We start from the raw sequence: 27,253 nt of genomic DNA on the forward strand, positions 1-27,253 counted from the left end.
CAGTAGCTTCGTGTTTAATCACTTAGGAGAAATGACTGCACGTCAGAAAAATTAGTCTACCTTAATACACTTGTGAGAGTAACAATGGGTAACATGGTAATGAGAGACCAGGTTCTTGGCTGTTTGGCTGATATCTGTGTTAATTTTCAGGCTTATATTTATGTGCCAAAATTGCACATTTGAGTGGATTTTTCACATGTGTTAAACTAGGGACCTGCTTTGCAGATGCTGATAGCATCCATTCTGATATGCTTGGGAGTCTGGTTCTGCCCCATCCATTAAAAGTCTTATGGAGATACTGTGTTTGAAACTGAATTTATAGTTGCCTAAACTGCTTAGTAGCTGTGTCTATTCTTAGAAGTCAATGTATGGTCTTTTTCAGTGTTCTCCTGGCCTGTTCAATATTACAGACTCTTCTAAAATAAATATTAGAAGATAGTGATAATGTGTGCACACAACATGCCTTGAAATACATAAACAAATGCAAGTAATTGGGCCAAATACCCTTTGATTACATTATGTACTTCTGTTGCTTTCAAATAGGCTGCCTGCTTATATCAAATTAATTGCCCACTATTAATTTAATTACCTAGTGCATTTCCTTTAAATGTTCTTTCTTTATTAGGGAGGCAGAATATCTTACAGAATTATTCATTCTAATCTTTACACATGTAATAGACATCTAACTTCCACTTTGCCATGTGTAAATAGGAGATCTCAAAAAATACAGAGATATTTTCAGTCAAATTTAAATCATACTGTCTGTATACATTGTGGAGGGACTTAATACTGTGGTTTGCATGTTACATGTTGTATATACCAATTAGCATGCTCAGAGACACTTCCATTGGCATGGTAATGAAATCTCTCCTCAAAGAAGAATGAGGAAAATACTGACCTGATATGATTTGAGTGAGAATTCGATGGTCAGACTTAGTGAATGAGTTGGAGAAAAGAAATATTTTATGGTAAGTGAGCTAATTCCTCAGTGATTATCCAGTAATTTAACAATTGGTAGCAATAGTTCAAAGAATTAAAATACTTTAAAATAGGAAAAGAAGTAAAAGGGGTACACAGAGTTATTTTATTTTATCATCTAAGTTATATCCTTTAAGAGAATGAAATAGTTAAGTAGCACAGTCCATCCTGTATGGAGATATTAATGCCAAATCAGGATTCTTCTCTCAATATAGCATATTCCAATCAGTAGAGAAATAATAGCTAGTCATTTTTAAAATGAAATCATCATCATCATTTAGTTCTATTGTGCTGCAGAAAATGCCTATTGATGCTAATCAGCACAACTGAGGTTGTGGGAGTGATGGACTATGGCTGAACAAAAGGCAGAATTTCTTTGCCCAGGGAAACGTTACCTTTCTGGCGTGTGTTTGAGCTGTACATGCTCTCCAATTGTGACACTGTATCGTCCCATAGGCAAGTTGATGCAACATGGTCAGTGCTTTCTGCTCAAAATGTCAAATGAGGGCGTTTTCTTTACACTTGCCCTTTTTGAATCCAGCAAACTAGAAATGAAAACTTACAATTCCTCTAAAGAAGAAAAGAAATTAGGAGGAGCAAACCTTCAAATAAAATAATCTCCAGGTTCTATGTAGAGATTCTTTTGATGTTTAATTGCAGCTTGGAGACATATGAGTAAATATAACTTATAAAGCAAATCTTCCAGATACTCGTTTGTTTCAAAAAAAAAGAGTTTCAAGTGCAGTAAAGACTGAAATGTGACACAGATCCATAACTCCAGTGAGCCCAGTTGTGCTTCAAATACCGGAGTAGGATTTCTCCTTCCAGGTTAAGACAGAACTGAAAAGAGAGTGACCTACTGAGCCTAAGACTATTGAGTGTCATCACTTGCACAGGAACACATCCTTAGTAAGGCTAAAATGTGATTCCACAAAGGCAGCAGTGCTGTTACCTGATATTTTATAGTTTCTACCCATCAAATATCTCAAATAGGCAGAACTGACTGATTTCAATCCAAACCAAGGGAACTGGAGCTGTTTTCTCCGAGTCTCGGCGTTAATGTATTTATATCACATAATAGTTGGAAGAACGTATCATCTGTGGCTTGCAGTGCTTTTTGCATTCCAGTAGCACATCTTGAATTCCAAGTGCTTTTTCTACACTTGTATACCAGAAGACTGCTATTTTATAGTTGACCAAGAAATACACCAAAAGGCTCTGGCTACTACTTAAAATACTTCCCTAATTAGAAACATTCAAATTCACTTCTAATTTGAGAGGAATTGGATTGGCAAGTCATATATAGAGAGACTACACTCCTGTTAGACCTATCAATTAAGTCAAACCTCCTCATAATGTAAGTTCCTATATATATGAGCTTAATACAATGTACCTCTCAGTAATTAATACTCCAAATTAAATACTGCCTCACATTCTTTGATATAGGGGAATAATACTTGTTCATCCAAAGTCCATTTATCTGTGTGGTTCAGAGATACCTGGAACAGTCAAATGAATAGTGCCATTCTGTGTAAAGCATGAAAGAATAAGATTCACTCCTTCATCAGCAAAATTCAGAGGATGAGAAATAGACTGATTGTTATCATGATTGTATAAATGCTGCAGTCCTGTAGGAATAGGGCAATCTGATAATGGTATGGGAAATGGAAGAGCTATTCACCTGCACAAAAGACTGAATACTTTATCTATATAGTAGAATTGTTTCAGGCTATTACAGCATTTGTCATAAGAAAGGAAATAAAGTTTGTATGTGATATAATCAGTGGGTAAGCAACAGCAGCAATAGATCATAAAGGAAGGAGAAACATCGTTCGTTTTAAGGAATTACGCTCTAAAATGTAATTACAAATAGTGGAAAGGGGAAAACACATTAAAAACCTATTATTGAAAATATTTAGTAAAATAAGCAGACAGCTCCATGAAGAATTTATTTTAAGATAAATGGCTCATTAATGTTTAAAGATGACCTTGTGAAAGCAATAAGGGAAAAATACATCTTGCCATTTAACCATTTTTTACAAGCTTTCTTTTATATTAAGAATTGTAACTGGTACCATTTTACTTTGAAATTGAGTGAGTCTACCCCACCTTTTTGTAGCACAGAGAAACAGATGAAAATGGTGAAAAATCATTGAGCAGTGAAGTGTTTAATATTAAAGAGACCTTCTGTATCATTCCATATTTATTCTTTACCTCAGTAATTTCAATATTGAGTTCTCTGGATCCGGAGTTAAATCAAGTGGTTTTTAACAACCATCAATTTTCAGGATCCTGGAAAATTAGTTGATCCAATACCATATGTGCATATACTCCCTCTGCATGTTTTGAACAATGAGTTGGCAAGTGTACTTAAGGCAGATGAAGTAATACCTAGCCCTTTGTGGCCTGTGGCTGGCTTAAGGACTTCCAACCTTCACCAGCTCTGAGTAATGGTTTTGGCCACCCTGTTGTTTTGGAGTATAGACCTTTGACCTTAAGGATTTGTTTTACCACTGCTGGAATACAACCAACTAGCCATGAGTGTAGCTCATCTTTCATTCTACAGCGATTACCGTCTCTGGCAAAGGAAAAATGATCTTGTGAGGGAAGCCTGTGGCAGGACTTGCAAATCTGCTTCTCAGTTTGAAATCTGATTTCTGCAGCTAGTAGATTCCTTTTCTGCTTATTAAGAATTTCATTATATTACATTAAAACCTCTGTTCTGATTCAGCAAGGCACTAGAGCTTGCTATCTAATGCTATTGTATTCGTTCTGACTCCAGCAAACACTGAAGTAATACACAAAATAGAGATGGCACTAAGATGGAGTTAGGAGTTTTACTGAATTTGAACTTTATTGTTAATTGTTCACCCCACATTGTATACCTGGATGATCTTTTTGATTAATTATTACATGTAGTTTTATGTTTATGCATATATTCACAGTTCTTCACTGGATTAACACAAAGTGCTCACAAACGTGTAAAAATCAGATTTATGTTGTTAAATCAATACTCGTATCTTGATAAAGAGAAATGTTAGATGTATTTTATCAAATCCTTTTAAGCATTTGGTTTTTTTTTTATTTCCAAGAGCCCTTGAAAGACATGGAAGATAAATTCTGTTACCTGACACTAATGTGCTTTTCATTTAGGCAAATCGCCTCCTTAAGTCTAAATAAAACTGACATTCACGCTGAGATTATATGTTAACAAACAAAGTGCTTGTGTAAAACACACTTGTCTAGCAACCTCCCCAAAGACCACTAATGAGCAAAGAGTACATTATTCCTGTGAAGTGCAGAAATTATTTATGTGTAAGAGCTCTGTAAAATCCTTAAGGGTGAATTTAAAAGCTGGGCCACATTCCACAAAAGACACGAAAGTCCTGAAGTCACTCTGAGTTTCAGTGTTAACTTCTCCAATCAATGAATCACAGCAGTAGCTGACTAGATGCAAAGAATTCATCTTTATGGTTTCTTCTTCAGTATTTTAGACCAGAGTGAGGGCATTCATTCCAATTGAAAACCATATATAAAACCTTCCTTCCCTCATGTAATAAAGTGCACTTGAAAATTAAGAAGGGAAAATTAAAAGACCAGGGTTCCCAGTCCAGCACATCCCTTTCAATGTAGATCATTCATCCCAAAGCTATGTCTGACTTTGTGGATGGAGACACAGAGAATTACCCAGGATGGAGGGATCCAAATTAAATACCACATCTGAATTAATTTTGCCAGATGCAGGGAGACAAGCAGAAACTTGCTTTGGTTGAGATGGTAGTATAATAGTAGATCATTAAAACTGGGACAAAAGAGTGATGCCTAGAGTAACTGTCACTATATGTGACCTTAAATATTTAATTAAATCTCTATGTAGAGCTATAGATGTTAAAATTTAATCTACCATGCAGATCAATAAATAAAAATATGCTTAATTATTAAGCATCTCCTTTTATCGCTTTAATTACAGAAACAACCTTTCTGAAGGCTGTTAAGCAAAAACAGTAATTAGCATATCTAAACAAGTCTTAAAACCATAGGGGAAAAGACATGAATCTTTTTATTTAGTTCTTAATGGAATCAAGTTTGCATAGGCAAACAACAGAAGGAAAACAGAAAACCAGTTACCTATACAGAAAAACGTGTAGCTTATGTTTATCAGTAAGCTCAAGTGTGGGTAAGCACATTGTGGTGTTTGGTAACTCAGGACTAGAGATACACTGGGAAAAAAAGGAATTGCTAATACTTCTAGTCACCTAACTGGTTTGAAAATGGTTTTAACTGTTGAAGGCCTAGACTGGCACAATTATATAATATATACATACACATATTTAGCATTTCCCTTGCAGAACCTGTGTTTGCTGACTGCTGCCACAGAGGGGTTTCTACAATCACCATAACTCAGTTCCTGGGTTCGTGTCTCAGTCATGAACAGCCCCTTCCAAGTTTCTTAGCAAAACCACTGCTTTTCAGAGACCTCTGCTGCATTCTGTCAGCTGCTACACACATCAAATCTCAACCTGCTGTGTGGCTTTTCTATGCAGTCTTTACTATTTCTCAATTCAGCTTGAAATCTTCTCTGAGGAAGAGCTTTATTCTGTGCAGTAGCTGACACTTCTCCGAGTCTGTGCAGACTGGTACCACTGGGATTTCTCTGTCAACATTTCTTTCTGAAGAGAATGGCTTGAAGTATAAAACCCTACCAACTTTATGTGAAATTGCATACCACTGCTACAACAGAGACTAGGCATCTGTGTAAAAATAAATATGAAGAAGTAAATAAGCATAAATAAAGGAGATTCATCTTTCCTTTTTCACCAATGCCATCTGATACTGATCTGGTACATGTTTAGTACCAGAGTTTAACTCATCTCAGTTAAACCTAGGCAATTCTTTTGAATTAGCTTCCACTTACTATCCCCTCCAAATTATTGTGACAATAACCTTGATAAGAGATTCCAAATTAACAGGTAAACAGAGGGTAGGAGCCCATTTCCTCCTGCATATTCAGTGGTGCCTTGCTGAGTGTTTAGTCGTCAATATATTTCACTTACAATTTTGCTCTGACTTGTTTTGATAGTGATCTTCATTTTGACTTAATGTCATTTTGATTTTGGTAAAATTACATCAACAGCTCGTTTGGTCACATTAAATCACAATATAATCTCTGTAACAGTTTTATCCTGCTCATCTTAGAAAGCTCAGATGTATCTTGAGAGCACTTGATGAGAAATTCCTCTCCTGGCAGCTCCCTGCATACACATGCCAACGCAGTCCTGTAATCCTCTCTTCCCAGTCCACCCTTTAGAGATATTTTCTGATAGAAAATTGTTGCAGAGGAAGGTCTCTGACCAACCCTTTCCACTGTAATTTGTGAAGTTATTAAATGTGCATGCATGGCAAAGCTTTTGTTCTTGTTGCTTAGTGCAGTACCCTGTGAAACTTGAAAGCAAGGCTTGTGTGTCAGGAGGGGAGGGTCTCACCACTGCTTGGTTTGGGATTCTTCATGATCCACATCTTATGTGATGGAATTCAGCCTGCTGCCTGCACTGTTGTGCTCAAGTCATATCAGGTTTTAAACATCTGAGGTTAGAGTATGTGTAAGAATGACCTTTCCAGTCGTGGTACAGTTTTCCATGTACGATCCCACAGATGTGCCAATTCACTATAGACCTAAGGTTTTGGAAGCAACAGAGACCTTAAAATACATAGGACTATCTGGAAACTGCCTGGTTTGAGAAGTTAAATAGAACTTGTAGCATCCCCTTGCAGTATCCCCTTCCCTAGTTCATTTACAGTTATAAAGTCTCATTCCTTTTTCCAGATCCATTATACTGAATTTAGGTCATTCATGTAGTTATAAATCAGGTCACTGCTTTTGATTTGTCACCTTGCAGGGAAGCTCGACATTTTGTCTCACCTTCCTGAGTATGCCATTTTATTAGGGTATCCTTCTAGCAAGTGATATATCTCTCTACCATTTCATTTTGTTTAATTTACCCTTAAGCTCTGATGACTTTTTCTGTAGGTATTTATTCTGTAGGTATTTACTTTTCCCCAGTCTAGGAATTTCTGAGTTCACTCGATATTTTTACCTTGCAGAGCTTCTTTTGCAATTCTTTTAATGCTAACAAGGGGAAGTTTAAATCCATTGTACACGTGTTTGGCTTAGTTATTTCATGAGTTTCTGCCTTTCAGTGGTTAGCTTCAGGGAATTTGTGTTCCCCTGCTTCATTAACTATTTCCCTCGCAGGAGACAGGCATTCCCTCATATTCTTGAAACCCAATTACATGACAGTATCTATTTTCCAGCGTTCAGCAGATTCCAGCTCCCCTAAGGTGACTAAGAGCTGTAATGACAGGCAGTGAGTGCATTTTAATGTCAGGATTTTGCACGTGCTTGTGTAGCATCTCTGTTTGTGACAGACCAAACAATGCAGCCATCGCAGTGATTTACAATCGATTCACATGCTCCCAGCTCTCTCTTGTGACCACGATGCTGCTCCATTAAAAACCACTGTGCATTATGGACTGGGTGCCAAGCCTTATTAGGTACAGTGTGAGTCTGATTAAACACACGGTATCCTGGCCAAGCCCAGAGATGTGGTTGTATCGATCCAGGCCCAACCGCACAGTGAAAATGTGGTGACAGCGTAGCGATCCCCCAGAGAAGAATACAGATTAGGGGGACACAACACTGCTGCTCCTGCTGAACTCTTGCAGTCTTTCTGACTCTGGAATAGGCTGAAAGCTGAACCACAGCCTGGCTCTCCATGAGCACATCCTGGGAGAGCACAGTTGGACATGTAAGACTGCAAGAGGGGACTGGAAGGGGCTGCCCAGATGGGCTGTGGAGTCTCCCTCTCAGGTGACATTCCAAACCCACCTGGATGAGTTCCTGTGTGACCTCCTCTAGGTGGTCCTGCTCTGGCAGAGGGATTGGACTGGATGAGCTTTCAAGGTCCCTTCCAACTCATAACATTCTGTGATGCTGTGAGCTCCAGTCCCTTGCACTTAAATGGTTTTATTAGACCCTGCTCAATCACACAGATCCTGTCCTTTATTTACCTAGCTCTGCTTGCAAAGCAGGAACCAAAAATGTTTAAATATTTCAAATGATTTCTGTATTTTATTTGGAACTGCTGCTAATCCTTATAAGCTGTTATGATTCAAAATTTACTGGCATCAAGCCCTTCTCAGCTAAGTACTGAATAATACACTCAGGAACATGATTCATTCATATGCTTTAGAAAAGAAATACTTAATTCAGATCATATTCTTCCAGTTCACTCCCTCATCATGAAAGATTACGATTTTAATTGAGTTTAGAAATGACTCTATCTTGTTTGTGGCATGTGCTTTTGCTTTTTCTTTCCCCTTTCCTCTCTCTTCTCTCCTACTTACTCTTCCAAGGCCCCTTCTCTTCCTTCTCCCCCTCCTTACATTCACCAGGATTTCAATTGCATGTGTAACAAACACTCCCCTTTTGTTTTGGCAACTGGAAATTTCTTTCTAACAAAGAAAAAATATCTGATTTTATCACTGGAAAATGATGTAGAGCAGATACACAGTTTATTCTTTTAAGATTGGAATTGAAAATGAAAGGCACAGTAATTGATTTTGCTGCATCCAGCAGAGTACTTTAAAAATATCTCCCTAGTAATTCTGATCCTTCCCAAAACCAACATTACAAGTGACAGCTTAATATCCAGGTATTCTAGCCAGGTATAATCTGAAGAAAACAAAGGATCTACAAATTTTAGATCCTTGGTCATTTGAAACTGAAAATGAGGGTTTAGTGTTTCTTTCTCCTCACTCTGTTTCCCTCTTTTGCCCCTATTCATGCCACTAGTGCTACTCTATTGCTTTACCATACAGTGAGCAGGTTTTCATGCTGAGGCTTTCCAAGGTCACTTTAGTAGCATCCATACAAATTGCTGCACTGATTTCAGGATCTCAAGGGTAAACATATCTGTAGCTACATACCAAAGGGCTTTCATAAGCACCAGTAAAATGAATCCCAAACAACCTGTGTAAGTGGCCAGCTAGAAGTTCATCTTTCAGAATGAATAAATGGCATGTGGAGTGACTCTGGGCCTTTTATCCCCTCTACATTTGTTCCACAGTTAAGAACTTAGATTCTCAATTTAGATTTTTAAAAGGTACTGATTTTCAGAGAACATAGTCCTGGCAGCTCTTATATTCCTTTCTGAATACAGGTATTACCACACCGATGAATATCTAGCTCTGTCTCCAGCATCATCTATGCCAACAGCTTTGGAGGAAGTTGCAAAAGCCTTTCTGATGTCTAACTAAATTCACCCAGTAGAAGAGTTTTATCTGAGTTCTCCTTCTTGTTACTAGGAACAGCAAATCCTTCTCAGAATAAAGCTGAACCCCAGGTTTCAATGATATTACATGTCAGAGGGCACCAGTGGGTAACGAGATTTTGAAATCTTTGTTTCGTCTCCTTATCTTTATTATAAACTGATTTCTTACCTTCCAGTAAAACTGGCCTTCCTAGTGGAACAGAAAAAGATATCATTACCTGTGTCACTTTTACTAATTTACAAAACCTTACTTTTTCCTCTGTCCATGGCTTTTCCTGTCTGTGCAGTGCAGCTCACTGAAATGTCTCTCCTCTCTGCCCCTATTAATGTCCTGATTTATGATGGTGCTGCCTCTGTTTCCACTACATAGCTTGATGGATGGGAGACTGAGATGACCAATGTTCTGAAAGGATAACAAGGGATATTTTAAGAATTTCTCTTCTTCTATGCATTATGTTATAGTTGAGGTTACTGAGGGACTTTAACTGGGTGTATTTCTGTTCAGAATTCTGCAGTCTTGGAGCCCTGGCACTTCCTTTCTGTGTGCATTAATCACATTTACCAATATGAACACTGAACCTCAACCCTCTCCTTGATTCTACCTTTAGGGTATAACCTAGATTTGTGCAGTCTTTGGTATCCTTCAGTAATCAGTTTGACTGGAAAAAGTAACAGAATCCATATACAACTATGCTAGTCTGAATACTGATGGCCCTTATATGATCAGGTATACGAGTAAAAATCCAATACTTTTGCTTTTTTCATCTTCATGTCAAGCACTTCAGACTTTGAAAACTGTGCCAAGTTTTCATTTTTAAGAGAACCTGTGTAAAACAAAGAACCATATAAAATGTGAAGTAGACTTTTTTTATTAAAGGTTCTGCAAAGCCACAATCCTCTTCTTACTTGATTTTGTAAACTTGGGGTGTTACAGAACCAACAGGTTTTTTTCACTTCTATGTTTCTCTCCTGTCAGTGCAGGCAGTTTCCTTGAATGTGCCAAGGACTCTCTGACTAACTTTAGACAAAATAAGTCAAAAATCCTTCTGTGGCCTGAGGCCAAGGATATGATACTGTCCATGTCCTTGCATCTTGGCTTTCTTCTTCCTAGCACACGCCAGTGATGCCCAAACTGTCCCCAGCACTGTTCCTGGGAAGCCTCTGAGGGCTGCTGGTTGGCAGGAGCCAGTACTGTGCCAGGGAGAGTGGTAACAGACCATGTCTATAGTTGGGTCCCAAGGCTCCAGCCAGAGTCTGAGGCCTGTTTCCTGGTATAACTGAAGCTCAAAAGCCTGAGAAAGCAACACAAGAGAAACTGGTGAGTTTAAATTACAAAGGAATAAAAGATAAGTCATTAGAGCAGATCCCTATCCTGCTGAAACATCAGGTTAGGAAATGGGGCTGGAGTCACCTTGAGACAGGAGGAAACCTTTTCTTTTTCTGACTGTAGTTTCAGTCCCTGGATGGCCTAACCCTTGACACAGCTTCAGAAGCTGGGAAGCTGCTCTGCTTTCTACTGCAAGCTGCCATGATATCACTGGGTCTGGTAAAACAGCTCAGTCACATCTCTATATCGTAAGGAGTTGTCTTGGAAGTGAGAAAGTCCTTGGCTGCCCTTCTGGGTCACTGTGTCCCTGCTGTGTCTCAGTAGTGCAGGATAAGCAGAAGGAGGGCAGCAAGCTCAGCTGCTGGGGTTTTTCTCATATGACAAAATGAGGGATGGGTGGGAAGACTAGAGAGGGTTGTTTGTGAAATATCACTAAGCCATTAAGCTGCATACTTACTAAAGAGTGAGAGCTTCATAAAACTCCATGTGTGATAGGAGGAAAAATATTGCTTACATTGACATTTTGTTTTATTCTGAAAGCTGTCAGCCACAAATTTTGAGGTGTGATCAGAGAATAACATGATTATTTTTTATGCAAGGGATATCATGAGTGATAATCAAAAAGTTCCCTTCTTACCTAAAAGATCAAGCTCTGGGAGCACATGAGAGTTAATTCAGTCAAAGCAGCTGTGTGGAATCCCATCTTGAGGTGCACATGATCAATCTCTGTCACAAGGCAATGGCAGCAGTAACTAGCACTTGCCCAAAATGGAGATATGGGAGATTCAGACATAAAAAGGTCCTGATTGTGGTGGTAAGGTATTCTGAGTGCAGAATCACAGCAGGGGCTGTGCCACCATGTGACTGAGAATGTGGGAGTCTCACCACCAGGATAAGAATCCAGGCTGCTGGAGGTATCATAGTGCTGCCTCAATTGCTGCAGAGCAGAAGATGAAGCTGCAGTTATGAGAGTGCTTACACTTGAGGAACGCTGCAGTACAGCTGCAGGCACTGTATGGGTTTAGGCATATCCCAGGTTGGGTAACTGCTGCCAACATCAGCTTTTTGGGTTGCTTTATTGAACTTAGACACTTATGTTCTATCTAAGTAAAATTCTTTTTTAGCCTTTGTTTCCTCTTGCCCAAAATCAATCAACTTGCAGCTCCACAGGGTTTGATTTTCTAATCCAGTCATGCTTAATCATTGATGTAAACCAAGAATTTCTTTTCCTCTCTCCTCAGGTCCTTTTCTAATGGCTTCTTATTTCTTGCCCTCTAAGTGTGTGTCTGAATTCTCTGCATCTATTTATAAGGGTTTCCCCACTCACAGGAGTTTTTAATCAAAGAGAAGGCTATCAGCAGGTGGTTAGCATCAAATGTCAGCAGCTACTTCATTTCTGACATCTCTTGGAAAAAATGTTTCATTACCATGCAAATTATGTTAGTCTTCCTTTCCAAGGTCCATTGTCACACTGTGTAACATATGGTACACAGAATTGTGCTATGAAGATTTATTCAGCAACTACATGTCGTAGCTGAACAACAGTTGTGAGAGCTAAACCATCAGATGACAGCCATCACTGTTTCCCATCTCAGGCTGGTGAATATTTCCATATCTCATGGTTACTTTAACTTTGAGGAGGGGGCCACTCCTCTCTGCTTTCTTTCAAACCCATTTTCCTTTAGCTTGTGTCAGAAATATGGTGCCTTTCACAACTTATGCCAGACAGAATAGCCCAGCAGCTTTAATGAGTGCTGTTATCTCTCTCGAGTATGTCTGGGAAGCAAATCATTCAGTTGATGTTTGGAGTAGCAATGTCTTGAACTAAGAAAGGAAAAAAGGAAATTAAAGGAAATTAAAGCTTCTGGCCTCTCTTGGGAATTACAGAAGGTGCCAATAATGGTGGTAAGAACTTAACTTTTCCAAGGGCCCTGAAACCTTGTAAGGAAAACAGGATAATCCTATTAGGGGTTTGATTCATCAGAACACAGTTCAGTGGCATCAGATGGGCTTCAGGATATGTTTAGAGTTAAGCATATGTTTGGGTGAATTGTTAACCCCAAGTGTATGATGAAGTGCTTTGCTGACTCAGGGACGAGACATTCCTTACAGCTTGTTGTTTTCCACTTTGCCATCTGGGAAGAGGCAGCTTGACAGCACGTGGGCTGTGTGAGACATTATTGCATTTCTGAAAGGGTATTAACAGCCTTGAAGTTTCCAGGTTCTCTGAATCAGGCATTTTGGTCTCTACAGATCTAACTGGGGTAGAACAACCTCACTGCAGTGTATGAAAGCAAACTGACCATGCCACAGCACTCACCATGTTATCACTCAAACTGTGCCTGATTATTCTCATGTTCTAGTGGAACTACTAAAGATGCAGATGGAAAGCTTTACAGAACTTACAGGTTTGGGGGCACAAAATTGCCCCTTTTGGATATTTTAGGATGTCTCTTTTGCACCTGGACAACCATAAGAACCCAAATTTGCAACTGGTTTTAATTGCAGAGTCATCTCTTCACTACACCCATGTTCTGAGCTGGGGAGCTCATATGTGTTTATGTGAAATAAATGTTGTTACAGGCTGTTAAAACAGCTCACTCTCATGCTGCAGACAGGTAGTGCAAAGAATGGATAACACAGACCTGTTATTGCATTTGTGAGAGAAATGCAAGATATCTTGATCCCTTGGTACTCTCCAAATGATTTTAACTTGCCAAAAATACTAGGGGTTCATCTGGTCAACAAACATCCTCCCTTCTCTATTCCGATACTCTTTCCACTATGCCATGTAACACTTTTGACCTAAAAGCCATTTCAGTACTGTTATTCTGCTTTGCATTTTTGATGAAGGCTTACAGAAGAATAAATGTTTACTATAACAAAACACCTTTCTCTATGGTAACTCTTTTTTCTTACTCTTTTCCAGTGACAAAATGTTCCCAGCCTTTGGATTTGGAGCAAGGATACCCCCAGAATACAAAGTAGGTGCATAAAAGACATTTTCTAGTTTCCTTGATTTATGAGGCACAAAATTAGGGAAAGTGGTTCAGTACAGGGCAGGGGCTAGTGGGAGCAACTCATACTGCTTGTTTTCTTTCATGTGGCTCTCTCACCCAGTGATACCTCACTGAGACCAAAAAGGCTAGACTTAAAACAGTTGTGTTACACCAGAAATATTTCAGCATCTTGGCAAAGCTTTGTTAATAGATGCTAGTCTAGTAAGAGAACTGATTTTTTTTAACAACACTTGCCAAGGACATTTTGAAGCTTTGTGAGCCATGGTTTGACAAGAGTTTTAACATCCTCCTGAAAATAAGGCAGATTTCTGTGTCATTAGACATTTCATTGGACAAATGGGCATTGTCAATAGCAGGAAGAGGAACACAGGAGCATGTATCTCTGCTGGGGAGAGGGGATATTTATAACCAAAACCAAATGGAAGTCATCCACAGTGATTGTGCAATTGTGTGTGTAAACATGCAGTCTGGTAGTGCTGGACTGAAGACAGTGGAGCAAAAGGTGTATCCAACAGAAAGGTCTAAGAAGAAATAGGCAGAAGTTCAAATTCTGTGCTGCACATGCACAGGTACTGTGAGCAGAGGGTAGTTCTGCACAAATAAGTAGCTGAGAACTTGCTGGGGATTCTGCCACTCAGATACCACCTGGAAAAGAACAGCATTAGACTTCTGAGCATGCAGAATTCATTCTGTATCTTTGTGTCCCCTGCTCTGCGTTATGTCTCTCAAGTGTGGCTGGAGTAGGGATATGAACACTATCCAAGTGAGAAGTTCTGTGCAGAGAGAGATAGTGTGTCACTCAGCATTGTAAAGCATGAATCAGCAGAGGGGAAAAATGTACCACTGTGTTCCTCATGCCTTGTGGATTTGCTATCTGCATAAGAATAACAGTAGTGACGCACAGCAAATTTGATAAGTGTCTTGCAGACAGATATATAAGGTAAGTCAATGCATGTTGTATCAAATTGTCTTCTAAACTAAGAAGCACTGTTACAGAAAAGAGGACTGTTCCTGACAAGGTGTTTTGCAGTGCACTCTGCTTAAAAAGTAACATCAGTGTAGATGTTTTCCAAAACCAGAGACAGCTTCCAGAACTTTGATACAGATTTTAATGTGGTAAATACCACAGAACATCTGTGTCTGTTGTATATTTGTTCCCACTGCAGCAGCTGACAGCCATCTCTGCTACGTTAAGGGGAAGTGTTTTGGGGAATAAACATGAGTAGCCTCCACCACCAGACACATTAATGAAACACAGCAGCTGGCCACCACTCACAATGCCATGTACCATTGTGTTTGTCCTAAACAAGGGTACCAGCCTGGTGGTGTTCCAGGGGCTGGTTTCTCCATCATCTGTGACGTGACTGTCATTGCATGGGGTAAAAATGCAATTCTTCCAGCTGCAGAGAGCCATCCTTATCTAACTACTACTTAGAGGAAGATGTTACTGTGCCACCTGAAGTCTTTTTACTGGTTTGCTGATGATAGCAGAAGACTGCTGCTTTCTTAGCCAAAATAATCAGCTGGTGGCATTGATGCCTCAGGTCATGCAAGCATATTGGCAACATACCAGTTTTGTTAGTCCCCAGCAACAGTCTTTTTACCTTATTATGAGAGCATATGTCAGGGGTCAGATGAAAAACACTTGTCTTGCCAGAAAGTAATTTCAGGAAGGCTTTGTAACCAGATATTCCTACAATCACTAACACCAAAAGATTTTCTCCTTTGGCAGAACTGTGAATTTGGATAATTTCCTGATTAATTCCTCTTAAGGAAGACAGATTTGCATTTTGTGCTATTGTTCTGTCCTTCTCTGTGATACTCTACACAGTCCATAAGAAGAATCTTATGTCTTCTTAAAATAAACTGTATCAACACTTTTGAGTCCCTGCTTGGCTCTGTCTGCACTTCTAAATAGAAAGATATACCCTCAAAGACAGTGCAGAGTCAGCCTTGTGATGCATTAAGAAGTCAAGATCATTAAACCTGAAAATCCTTCAGTAATTTAGTCTACAGGGATACCATAGTTATTTTTAAGCCAACAATGATTGGTGTTTGATGTGGAACGTAGCCAAGATGCACAGAAAATTGAGAAGAAACTGATATAATTAAAAATAACAAAGACTATAGAAAAATATCCCCCCAACCTGCCTTCCCTAACTATTTAGATTTTGCTGCAAAAATATGACACCACTACAGGCACCAGAGCAACTCAGCAGATCTCATGCTATTCAAATGTTTCATTGATGTTTTCAGTCAAAAATATTAGAAGTCATCTTTTGGTTTCTTAAAGGACAGCAGTGATGTAACTGTAGTAGTTCACATCTTCAAATTTAGATTGAATCATTATGAGAACTTCTCAGTTCTGACCTCATCTTGTAGATAAATCAGCTTTTCATTTTAATTTAGAGTATCTGCTTTCAAGAATCCAGTCTTAATGAGACCTGTTCATAGCACATTGGTCTCTGCATACTAGCAGCTGCTGTTTTATTTAGACAACAAATTGCTAGGGCTGTGGAAGAAAAGACTGCCAAGGGTTCCACACAACTTAACACAGCCTCCTTAACAGTATAAATGAAAGCTGACCAATGTAAGCATGGCTGTAACACAGTGAGGGAAGGTCAGGGTTACTCAGTCTGATAAAAGGAGTAGGCAAAGTAAGTGGATCGAGTGGGTTCAGGTCTACTTTATGTCACAGTCCCAATCTGTAAAAAGTGTGGCTGGTAACTCACTATTGAGCTGAAAGCCACTGCTTTCAGGCTGGCCACAAGCTCTCAACTTTGTTGCCAAGGTTTCCAAGCACACTAGCCCACATGGGAGAAAGGGGTCTGTTTGCAGTGTTGTCAGACAAGTGTCTTGGTTTTGTGCTATCTCAAGCTCCAGCCAAGGGCCTGGGATGTGTGCTGGAGGGTAGTATCCACATGACTGGTCAGTGAGATTCACATCTCACATCTTTTCACATGCTACAGGAAAAGCAATGTTTGCCAAGCCAACTGTTAGTCCCAAAGGAAAACCACCTACATCCTGCCCTCACCATTTTACATTACCACTTCAGAACAGTGTCAGTATCCACCTCTGCAGGCTCTTCATGAATCTCTTGAGACTAAACCCCTTTAAAAACATGTTTTCATATATGCTTTCTACAGAATTTCCATTTCAAGAGCACACTGCTATGTTACACTGACTTTATTTTCCCTCATTTCATCTCCAAATGAAATGAAAAACAGCAGTTTCTTAGTGGCATAAGGAATCTGTGGGAGTGAAGGGAGCAAGACGTGCCATATATAACGTTCCTTATCAGTCTAGAGATCTTTCATCTAATATTCATGAATATGATCTTCTTTTCCTCAAGGCCTGACAAATACATCACCCTGCTTCTTGATCTAAGTAAACCTCTGGAAGCAAGATTCCTCTCTTGAGTTTCTATCACACGAAACTTGCAGAACATGCCAGTTAGTCCACAGAAGTGTCTCCAACCCATCACTACATTTTTTTTTTTGCAATGAGAAAAAGTATCTGAGAAGTCTGATGTAAAACGAAGAGGTGGCAGATAATACGGACTTAGATGCTGCTGCAAAAGGTCACAGTGAAGAGGAGGAACGAAAGCTCAACCACACACACTGCTTTCATAGTAGGCAAGAACTCAGAGGAGCTGAAAAACCACCCAGCAGCACAAAACTCACTGTTAAAATAAAGTTAGGATTGTGTCAGCCCCGTGACAGGTATATTGCCAATAATGAAGGGTTGTTTCCTAAAGAAGAATTGCAGGCTGACACCTGAATAGGTACGAAGCAGCTTGCAGTTTGTTTTAAGTCAGTCCTGGTTATTTCTGCATTTTTAATGAAAGCTTCATTCACTGCTTATTCTGAAGAATTACTGGAGAGAAGCTCACTGCAGTTACAGAAACAGTACAGCATCTTTACAACCCTAACCTGCACTGTCTGGTTGGCTGGGCAGGTAAGGGACTTGAAAAGTGCTGTGGTCTTTGTGGTTCCTGCTCTTTTCAGGAGCATGAGGGCAAAAACATATGCAAACCTGCCAAAGAAAAAAAGAATCAATAGAAAGATGTGTAATGAACCAAGGGATAAAATAGAATTTGCCACTTTATGTAACCTGATCTAGGTGGGACCTGCTTCTAGAGGGTTGGACTAGATGATCTCTAAAGGTGCCTTCCAACCCCTACCATTCTATGGTTCTATGATTCTATGCATGCAACTTGGACTTAGATGTGCAAAGCGGGCAGCACGCTCAAAAATCAAGTACAAAGGAAAATAAGTAGCCAAGCTTTGCCAAGCAGAAATGTCTGTAACATGATCTTAGCCAGAGACTCAAGCTGCACAGCTCCCAAACAGTTTGACTAATGAGCATTCTGAAAATAATAACTTTTGAGCAGTGGTTCTTTAAATTTGTTAGTGGCTTCAGCCTTTGCAAAATATGCAGCCATTCTAGATTTAATTTTCAGACTGGCAGTGGCTTAATATTGCTCAATTTATTCACAGAGAAGTGCTCAGTATTGTGCATCTCAGCATTTCCACTTACATGCATCCATTGTTCATGGATTTTTGACAATCTCTACGTAAATGAGTAAGAAAGCATTCCTAAACACACCTATGTTTGTCAAGATTCTTTGTCAAGAAGCCCCAGTTCCATCACTACAGAGGTTTCTGGAAAGCTTGAGCTGTTTGGGACAGGGAAGTTAAATGAATCCAGGAATCTGGAGAGAGAAGAAAAAAAGATTGCTAAGTTTTCAGAATTCATATTCAGCATTAGCAAAGGAATGAGAAATGTAGTTTCATGAGTCAAAGCAGTTTTTTACTTAAGAAATGAAAGTTCAGTTAGAGTAAAAAGAGACTAAAAATGTGGAGGCTTAAAAGTATAATATGTTTTAATGCAACTTAACTAAAATGCCTTTGCATAATCCAAAAGCTCTCCAGCAATCTGCTCTATGATTTTGTGGGTTTCCACTGCTAATTAGAGTCCAAGGCAGGGGGGTTTGTTTGTGTTTTGAGGTTTCTGTCCAAGTCCAGAAGACTTTTTCTTTTAAGGAAATCTCAAAAATTCTCATTAATTAGGAAATTCTCCTTTCAGCCTTAATTATAAACCTATTCAGCAAGGGCCATGCTATGAGAATGAGCTTCATTACATCCCAAGTTACCTGCTACGTTACATCAAGGTGTCTTTTCTACTGAGGTGGTCATAAGCATGTGGAAGCGTGGTTATGATTCTTGCAATGTTACCTTGATGGACAACAGCCTTTCTGTATGCAAGTGCTCATCACTGTATATGTAAAGGCAATGGAGGCATTGTACAATGTTTAAAAAAAAGGCTACAATCTGCCTTGGCAAAAGTATCTGAGACTGTTTGTTTAGTTGCTGTAACCTCAGAAATGCAGTCATTGTTTTCTGCATCATGATGGGTGGTAGAGCTACTTATTTTGCTTGTTAAAATCCTTGAAGAAGTTATCTGGTGCAGGACTTGGACAACTGTATTGTAATAATATGCTATCTGTGATGGTATCTGCTACATAATTTATCTGGAGTCCAGCAGAGGGAAAAGATTAGTACATGACCAAGTGCAAGCAAAGGCTGTTAGTTAGAGGCTTTGAGGGATGTTTTGTGCAGCAACGGAGGTAGTGCCAGGCTGATCACTGCTTTGCACTCCAGTATTTCTCTCTCCTTTCCTTTACGGATTGATGGATTAATGTTAAGAGGCAGGAGGAGGACTGAGCAGAAGGGCAGCTACATATTTGAAACTTAATTCAGGGTCTATGACACGATCATGGTTCTGTGAGGACATTCCTTATTGTGAGGCTGACTTCTACCACTGACCACAGTCTGCAGATCTTTGCAAAGCTCTCTGTGACAGCTGCTAATGTAAAGCAGTCATCCTATGTTGGCATGGCTTGACATATTCCAGGATTTCCTGAATGTTAGATTAATCCATCATATAAACCACCCTAGTAGATTATTTAAAGATACTTGTTTCTGAACAGCCAAGTGTCACCTTGTTTCCCCTGAGGATTTCCCAGTATCTTAAGTGTTCATTTAGCATCTTCAGTGTTCATGCTTTTGCTTCCTTTTCTCCATGAGTTTATCAGTTCTGGGAGTGCAGGAGGGCTGGGTCATTCAGCATCTAAATATTGAATCTAAATTGAATATCTAACTTGAATCTAAATATGCTAAATGCCATTTAGTATACCAGCATTTGTTGCTCTGTCATCAGCAAGGTTTTCCTTTCAGCCACAAAAACCCTTGCATGTTTCATGAGTTTCCATTTCTTTGTAAAAACGAGGGAGGCTCATTACCTTGCACTGTTTTGAAAACAAAAGCATTGAATATTTGATCCAAACCACCTTTTTAACATATGGGCTTTCTATGGAATCCCATTAAGTAGCAGCCCAAGTTCAGTAAAGCCTTCAGTACATGTCGTGTGCCTGAAGTCTCTTCTGGTTTGGAACCTCTTGAGTTCTGGCCACCACAGGAGAGACAACACAAGTGCAGGTTGAAACACAGCTGGTTTTTCTTGCCTGAGTGAGGAATAAGTTCTCAGCATTTGGGGAAACTGCTTTAAGAATATCTTCTATTGACTTGCCTCAGATAATTTTGTGAACCATCACTTAGCTGCCCAAAGAATTTCCCTCCTTCACATTATATTTAAATCTTGTTTAAATTGGGATATATTATTCAGAGAGCGTAGGAAACAACCCAATACTTCTGCACATTCATTTCCTATCCTGCCTTCAAGACACATTTTAACACTGTCCTTGGCGAATCGGGATGACTATGTATGAGAGCCACTTGCTCTGGGAGGATAGAAGTCACTGATCAGGCTGTATTATTTTTTGGATCATTGTGCCAATCTAGTAAGACTTGGGCTTTCTTTATTGGCCTGAACCATTTTCTACATTGTCTTAAATAACAGCCTGGCTCTGAACTAGGTAAATAGTTTGCATAGTGTGATCCTGAAAGAGATATAGCAACAAAAGCATCTAGCCCACACTGCATGTGAGATTAAAATACTGTATCCATAGCTCTGGCAAGAAAAAGAAAACAAACAGGTAATACTCCTTTAGCTATAATTTCAAATGCATTTGGAATAAAGAAATAAAATCACTGGAGAGGAATGGTGTTGGAAGAATCAGCCTGCAATACATAAGCATGCATTGCCATCCTTCTCACTCTTGAGATGCAGTTAATACAAAATACAGAGAGCCTAAAGGAAGAGAAAAGGTTATTGAACAACAAGAAAAAAATGGTCAATGAATGAAAACTCACATAACTGTTCTTGACAGCTGCAATTACCTTTGGCCTGCAGCTGGTCATGAGACTGGCAGATACCAGCTGGGCAAAGTGTTGCTGAGAGACACATAGAGCAGCCAGACAGAAGGGCTCTGGAGCACCTCTGAAGCGTATCTGACAGCCCTGCTCTTCTGTGCCTGCTCAGTGAGGAACACAGCTACTGACTTTCTGCATAATCTTCCATGGCCAAGTAGAGAAGCCTGAATGGCACACATCAAATTCTCTGTAAGAGGCAGCTCATACTTGATGTAGATATACCAAATTCCTGACTGGGATGAGGTGGCTGCAGACTCTTCAGTGAGTTTTTGCTTCAGTCCTCTCCCATCATCATAAAAGTCTTATATTTAGCCTCTCAAAAAGTAACAGTAGGCATTACTGTGGTGAGCAAGGCTGGCATATGATGGGGAAGTTCAGTTTCTCTATGAGAAACTCTCTTTGGCAGTAAGTAACCAACTTATTTGCTCTTACAGAAGCTTTTCTGTAGTCACATATTTGATCTATGGGTCCATTAGCCATAGACTAGTTTCTGTACTGTGCTGTGAAATCTTCTAAACCTGCAAATGCAACAGTGACTCCAACAATCAAAACTCATTGTGCAAATAATCCTGGTTCCACTGTGCAGGATGAAAACAGATTGCTTTCCTTATGACAAGGACTGTTGGCAGTTCCCAAGGTCCTGTGGAGATCTATAAAGACTCAAATGTGTGTCATTAGAGTTACCTGTATAAACACTTTCATGAATCTGGGATGATACACTTGAGTTCAAACTTCTTGACAATCTCCTTGGTCAGCCTGGGTCAGCTGTCCTGGCCATGGTCCCTCCCAAGATCATGCCCACCCACAGCTATTAGTGAAGGTGGGGAAGGAATGCTGGAGGGACAGCGCTGATGCTGTGTGAGCAGTAGTCATACTATTGATATCAACAGTAAGCACAGCACTGCAGGAGCTGCTGTGGAAAATCACTACCATCCCAGACCCACTGCACAAGCCTTCTCACTTATCAAAGAAAGCAGCAAAAAGGAATCTGAGGAATAAAAATGCAGACAAGAACAAACCTTAAAACCAGAAAAGAGCATCTAAAGAAAGTTTCAGTCCCAACAGATTTGAGCTGTGGATGCAGATCTCAAAGTGACAGATAAAGGAAGTCTGGGACCTGAGACTTACATTGCCTGTGCTTATTTGTGCATATAGAAGTCTCATATTGTTTTACAAGCCACTAGATAGACAAGATATTGTTTTATTAGAAAATCAGCAACTGTTTTTGTATTCACAATCATTTCTCTTAGAAAATAGCTCCGTAGTATGTTATTACAGACAGACTGGGAAAGAGAGACTGGGATATTCACTAAATTTGAGGAAAAACAAGAGTATTCAGATATTTTCTTATTAATTTCTCCCCAGTCTAATCTAGCATCTTGACTAGCTTAGATGCCTTACATCATTATTTCACAGTGGGTCTGGGTGACTTCCCTGATCTCTTTGGAGAATAAATTATTTTCACAGTACTCCCATGGCCTTCAAATGAGAAACTGTTCACACAAGTGAGTGCACTGAGCTTTCACTGTCAGTGCTTTATCACAACCTGCTATCTCTCTCCTGCAATCTGAGATGCTGAGCTAGGGAGAGCTGGCATTTAAATCTCCTCAGCAATAGGTCCCTCTTCCGTGCCTGGCATCGATAGCCCAGTTCTGACATCATATCTATGTGATTTCTCATGTACTTGGGTGGTTTTGCTTTGTGCTGTTTTTTCTTGGTTTTGTTGTTGTTGACAAGTTTTGTTCCAGTTTTGTTACTTTGTTTCAACTGAGACTATATTTCACATTTAATGGCTGGAAGCTGGAAAGATTTCTGGTTTAACAAAGAATGTAAAGGATGTTTAACTGCAAGTCCTCTTTGAATCCTTTTTCTGAGCTAAGTCTTCTCTTCTTTCCATTTATCTGCAGGTCTCTCATGATTTTGCAATCAATTTCAATGAAGACAATCCAGAATGTGCAGGTAACACATTAGGACAAACTGATGAATTTTTGCTGTATCCAAAATGTGCTTGCATTTTTTATTGTATCTCCTGGGTATTATTCAAGGTGATTTTTAAAGAAAGCAGCCAGGATTTTCAAAACCTGAAAGGCATCAAGCTTAGCTTTAGAAACCTTAGAAAGTGCCACACATTCATTTCCTGCAAAATAGGTCCCTGTGAAAGTACACCATATTGGACATTTGCCACTTGCACTTCCCCAGATCGCTTGCATTTCTGACAACAAAAGCTGTGTGTGCTAGATTTGTTCCATATCTTCAGCTACATCATCATAGATTGTGAAGCTAAGGAAGGTAGGACATGCAAAAGCACATTGTGAAGCTTTGTCATCAAAGATTCTCTTAGTTTAGAGACAGTTCTTTGGCCAGACCTACAGCAACAGAAGCCTGCTGCAAGTCAGTCTGGTGATGTCCAGCACCAAAGGGCCAGGATAGCAGCTGAGGACTTCTGTGGTAGAGGGGAGCTTATTTTCATGACAGCAAATGCAGCAGGAGGCTGCCTGAACACAGTTTAAGATATTGGTGTGTTCTAGCAAAAATCACTAATTGACACTAGTCAGAGGTCAGATTCATGCAGCAGATGTTGCTGAATGTCTTCTATTTGTGAGGTCTGCAGTGACTGATGTGGTCTTTTCTAGAATCTCCTACCACAATTAACACATTTTGTAAAAGACAATGACTGGACAACAATCTCTAAACAGTCTAACAAGAAATCCCAGACTAATACTTAGTTGAGAGTCTTGGTCAGATGATTGTAGCTGCCTCAAATACACAGGTTGTTATTCTGCTGTGTCCTTCTGTCACCATCCAAACACTGAAATGTGTTTTTCAAAGTGCTCTTCCTGTTCAAAATTTTTAGCTGCTTTTTTTTCAGCCCTTCTCAGGCTTATTAGTGGCTTTCTCTCAGGCATGGTCAGTGGAATATGTTCAGGATGAGATTTAAGGTGCCCAGAAATGAAGTGAGGAAAAGAAGAGAGGACAAGCAATTCAAGGGAAAGAGACATGAAAAGTATTTAGAGCTCACACATCTTAAATGCAAGACCTCTGGTTTCAGTTCAGTGGGCATTCCTGCTTTGCTGGTGTGCTTGGATTGTTGACCTGCCCAACCTCTGCAAGTCATATGCTTGAAATGTAATTTGGCATAAGTCCTAAAGCTGCTTGATGTGTTCACATAGCTTTTTACATTGCTCTTAAGGAGTTAAAAGAAGCAGAAATTACATGTATGCATCTAGAAGTGCCTGAAGTTTTAAAGCCAGCTTAAAATTGAGATTTTAGTTGTACTGAGGGTGTGGGGATGAGGTGGGGAAGCAAAACAGACCTCAGCATTTTGCCTGGACCATCATGTTTGAAAATGTGTTAGCCTCTCTGCTTCTGAACACAGACACATTAGCCTCGACACAGGGCCAGACCAGTTTAAAACATCTCAGTTGACAATGGTCAGCATGAGATGATAACATATTTATGCCTGTAGTGTTCAAATACAGCATTGTTTCCCACTCTAAATACAGGTCATTTGTGACCTTCTGTGTGCCTCTAAAAAGCCCTAGCAGTCCATGCAAAGAACACTTTTTTTATCCTCCCCTTTGCTGCCTCTTTTGAGTCCAAGGCTAATTCATTTATCACACTGACATTGTTGTATAATATTTTGTGTTGATTGAAAAGTCTGTCACGTCTATGTAGTTCCAACAGCAGGTCAGAGGTTGGACAGAGAAACCTTCTGCAAGTAAAGAACTTACTATCCAGACCATACTATCTTTGCAAAATAAAATGTAACAATGGAAATGAGAGGAGGTTTAAAAAAGAGAAAGGAGCTGCTTTGTGAGCCTTGCCTTGGCTTATGTTACTTCATGTTTGTTACGTGTTTAAACTTTGTGTATCTGTAAGAATCAGTTATCTAATAAGTTAACCCATCAGCTGAAAGGAGTTTTAGGGCTAAGGAGACATAAAAAATGGTTGCAGGATGAAAGAAGGGCAGGGAAGACATTTTGCAGCTTTTGCACATGCATTAATGAGATACAGAAAGCACTTCTTTGTCCTAAATGATACCTTTTAAAATAATATCCATCTGGATGAAAGCAAGACAAGGACATAGATCAAAAAACGTGTTGTCTAATCATCTGCTGCAACTTGCTCATCACCTGCCTGTTACAGATGCTTGATTAGTTCCTCCCACCAATTGCTCTGTGATGTCTTCCAGTTGCTCTCACTGTATTAGGTGACACGGGAAGCAGTAACACCAGCATGTCATGTGGACAGAGGGTACAAGAGGAAGATAAAAGGCTTAGTGACCACACTATTTTTCCTTGGAATATTTAGGATAATTTTTTGCCAGAAACCAAAGGAAAATTACTAAAGAGTATCTTGCTTTAAGCCAAGAAATAGAGATTGGATCCAATATAAAAAGTAGGTGTCTTATTTGCTTTTGAGGAACAAAATCTCTTTCTTTGTGGAAGTAGTGAGCTTTCACTGGCACAAGGTGGGTTGTGGAGTTTCCTTCCTTGGAGGTCTTCAAGACCCTCCTGGACATGTTCCTATGCAACCTGATCTAGGTGACCCTGCTTCTGCAGGGGGGTTGGACTAGAAGATCTCTAAAGGTCCCTTCCAACCCCTACCATTCTAAGGTAGCATGAAGCATCACTCTACATTGAATAAGGACTGTATATTGATATGAAGATCACTGGAATTAAAAAAATACAGCTATCCTCACCTTTCCTCTTGTTACCATTTCCATTCTTGAAAATGTCAGTATTTATATCTTTAGTATAGTTACAATATAGTATATTACAGTCTTAGTATTTAGTCTTCTTTACCAGAGGAAGAAAGTGACAACCTCTAATCTGAATGAATGTTTCTACATTTGCATGCATTTTACATGCATCTTAAACCCATATCTATATATATATGTGCATACACTGTATTTCATCAGAGCTATTGAAAATGGATTCGAATTAAAAATTGAATTCTAATTAAGAATTGAATTGTAAAGAAAAATGTACCTTAGCTCTCCTCAAAATAAAGGAGTCCAAGAAAAGTAAGCTACAAAGTAAGCCACCCACACATCCTGCTGGCTTTGGAAATATAAGGACACTAGATATTTCTAAAAGATATTGATCTGAGATAGCAAACAAGAAATTATGTTTCTAGAAGGTGTTTCTTTCTAAAATGAAAGCAGCTTTCTGATAGGAATGCAGGAAGTAGTGTTTATCTTACACTATTTTAATGGAGAAGAAAATAAACTACAGTGTATCTTACCATCTTAGGAAGATTTATGAGGCTTTCATGTAAGATCAGTATAGAATCATAGAATGGTAGGGGTTGGAAGGGACCTTTAGAGATCATCTAGTCCAACCCCCCTGCAGAAGCAGGTTCACCTAGATCAGGTCACACAGGAACATGTCCAGGTGGGTCTTGAAGACCTCCAAGGAAGGAGCCTCCACAACCCCTCTGGGGTATGTATAGGTAATGAAACCCTTAACAGGTTCAAAATTGGGAGTTAACAAAAGGTCAGTTTTGCAAAGTGTAATTTAATCACTGTATCAAGGGAAATTTTGTAACATTGCTTTACATTTTAGCCAGTCATAGCTATAATTAGAGCATGTTCTTTTGTCTGTGAGCACTGCAATGGAAAAATACGTGTGTAGCTCTCTACAATGATGCAATCTCCACCATTTTTTCATGGGAGGTTCAAGTGTATCATTGTCAAGTAAATACAGCTCCCTGTGATTTGTTAGCAACCAGTCTGCACCCACTTATTCTGTACATGTGGTTGAATAAAGTCTCATGAGTGAGCTACTCTCAGTGCAAACTCAAACTGGCTTAGGGTCTTACTGAAGTCATTTCATACTTCAGCATCCTTTACAAAGCTCTTCAGTCTATCACTTTCTTTCCAACTTTAGACCATTAATCCTTTAGGTCTGGTAAGCTGGGAGTTCTGAAAATGGAGGCTAATATGCATCACTTCAAGAAATCCTTCTCAATGATTGAAAACACCAATTTCCATTCTGTGATCTGTCAAGTGTGTCAGCAGAAGTCTGTTCTCCCTCGTCTGGCTATACATCCTGAAATGAAAAAAGCCAAAAATAGCTAGTTCTCCATCAAAACTTCTTGACTAAACCTCATTTTTCTGTAGACTGCAAAGCATCCCGCTGTTTCTTCCAAAATTTCACAGTTTTTGGTCATAGTCTAATTCAACCTGCAAGCAATTATGCAAATTCACCCTGAAAAATTATTTCCTTAGCACAGGAGAGTCAGATATTTGAAGAGAGGTTT

At 39.4% G+C, this 27,253-nt stretch overlaps 1 protein-coding gene across 2 annotated transcripts in view; it reads left to right on the plus strand.

Annotated features, from left to right (window-relative positions):
- The window catches only part of CPNE4 (copine 4), a 215,450-nt gene that overhangs the window by 178,871 nt on the left and 9,326 nt on the right, over nt 1-27,253 (plus strand). For both annotated transcript variants that reach the window (XM_061996389.1, XM_061996390.1), the window contains exons 12-13: nt 13,565-13,619; nt 22,897-22,948. In XM_061996389.1, the coding sequence (XP_061852373.1) occupies nt 13,565-13,619; nt 22,897-22,948 (107 nt within the window). The remainder of the gene's footprint in view (nt 1-13,564; nt 13,620-22,896; nt 22,949-27,253) is intronic.

This window comes from Colius striatus, chromosome 5 (assembly GCF_028858725.1).
Source record: "Colius striatus isolate bColStr4 chromosome 5, bColStr4.1.hap1, whole genome shotgun sequence".
In the NCBI taxonomy this organism is placed as follows: domain Eukaryota; kingdom Metazoa; phylum Chordata; class Aves; order Coliiformes; family Coliidae; genus Colius; species Colius striatus.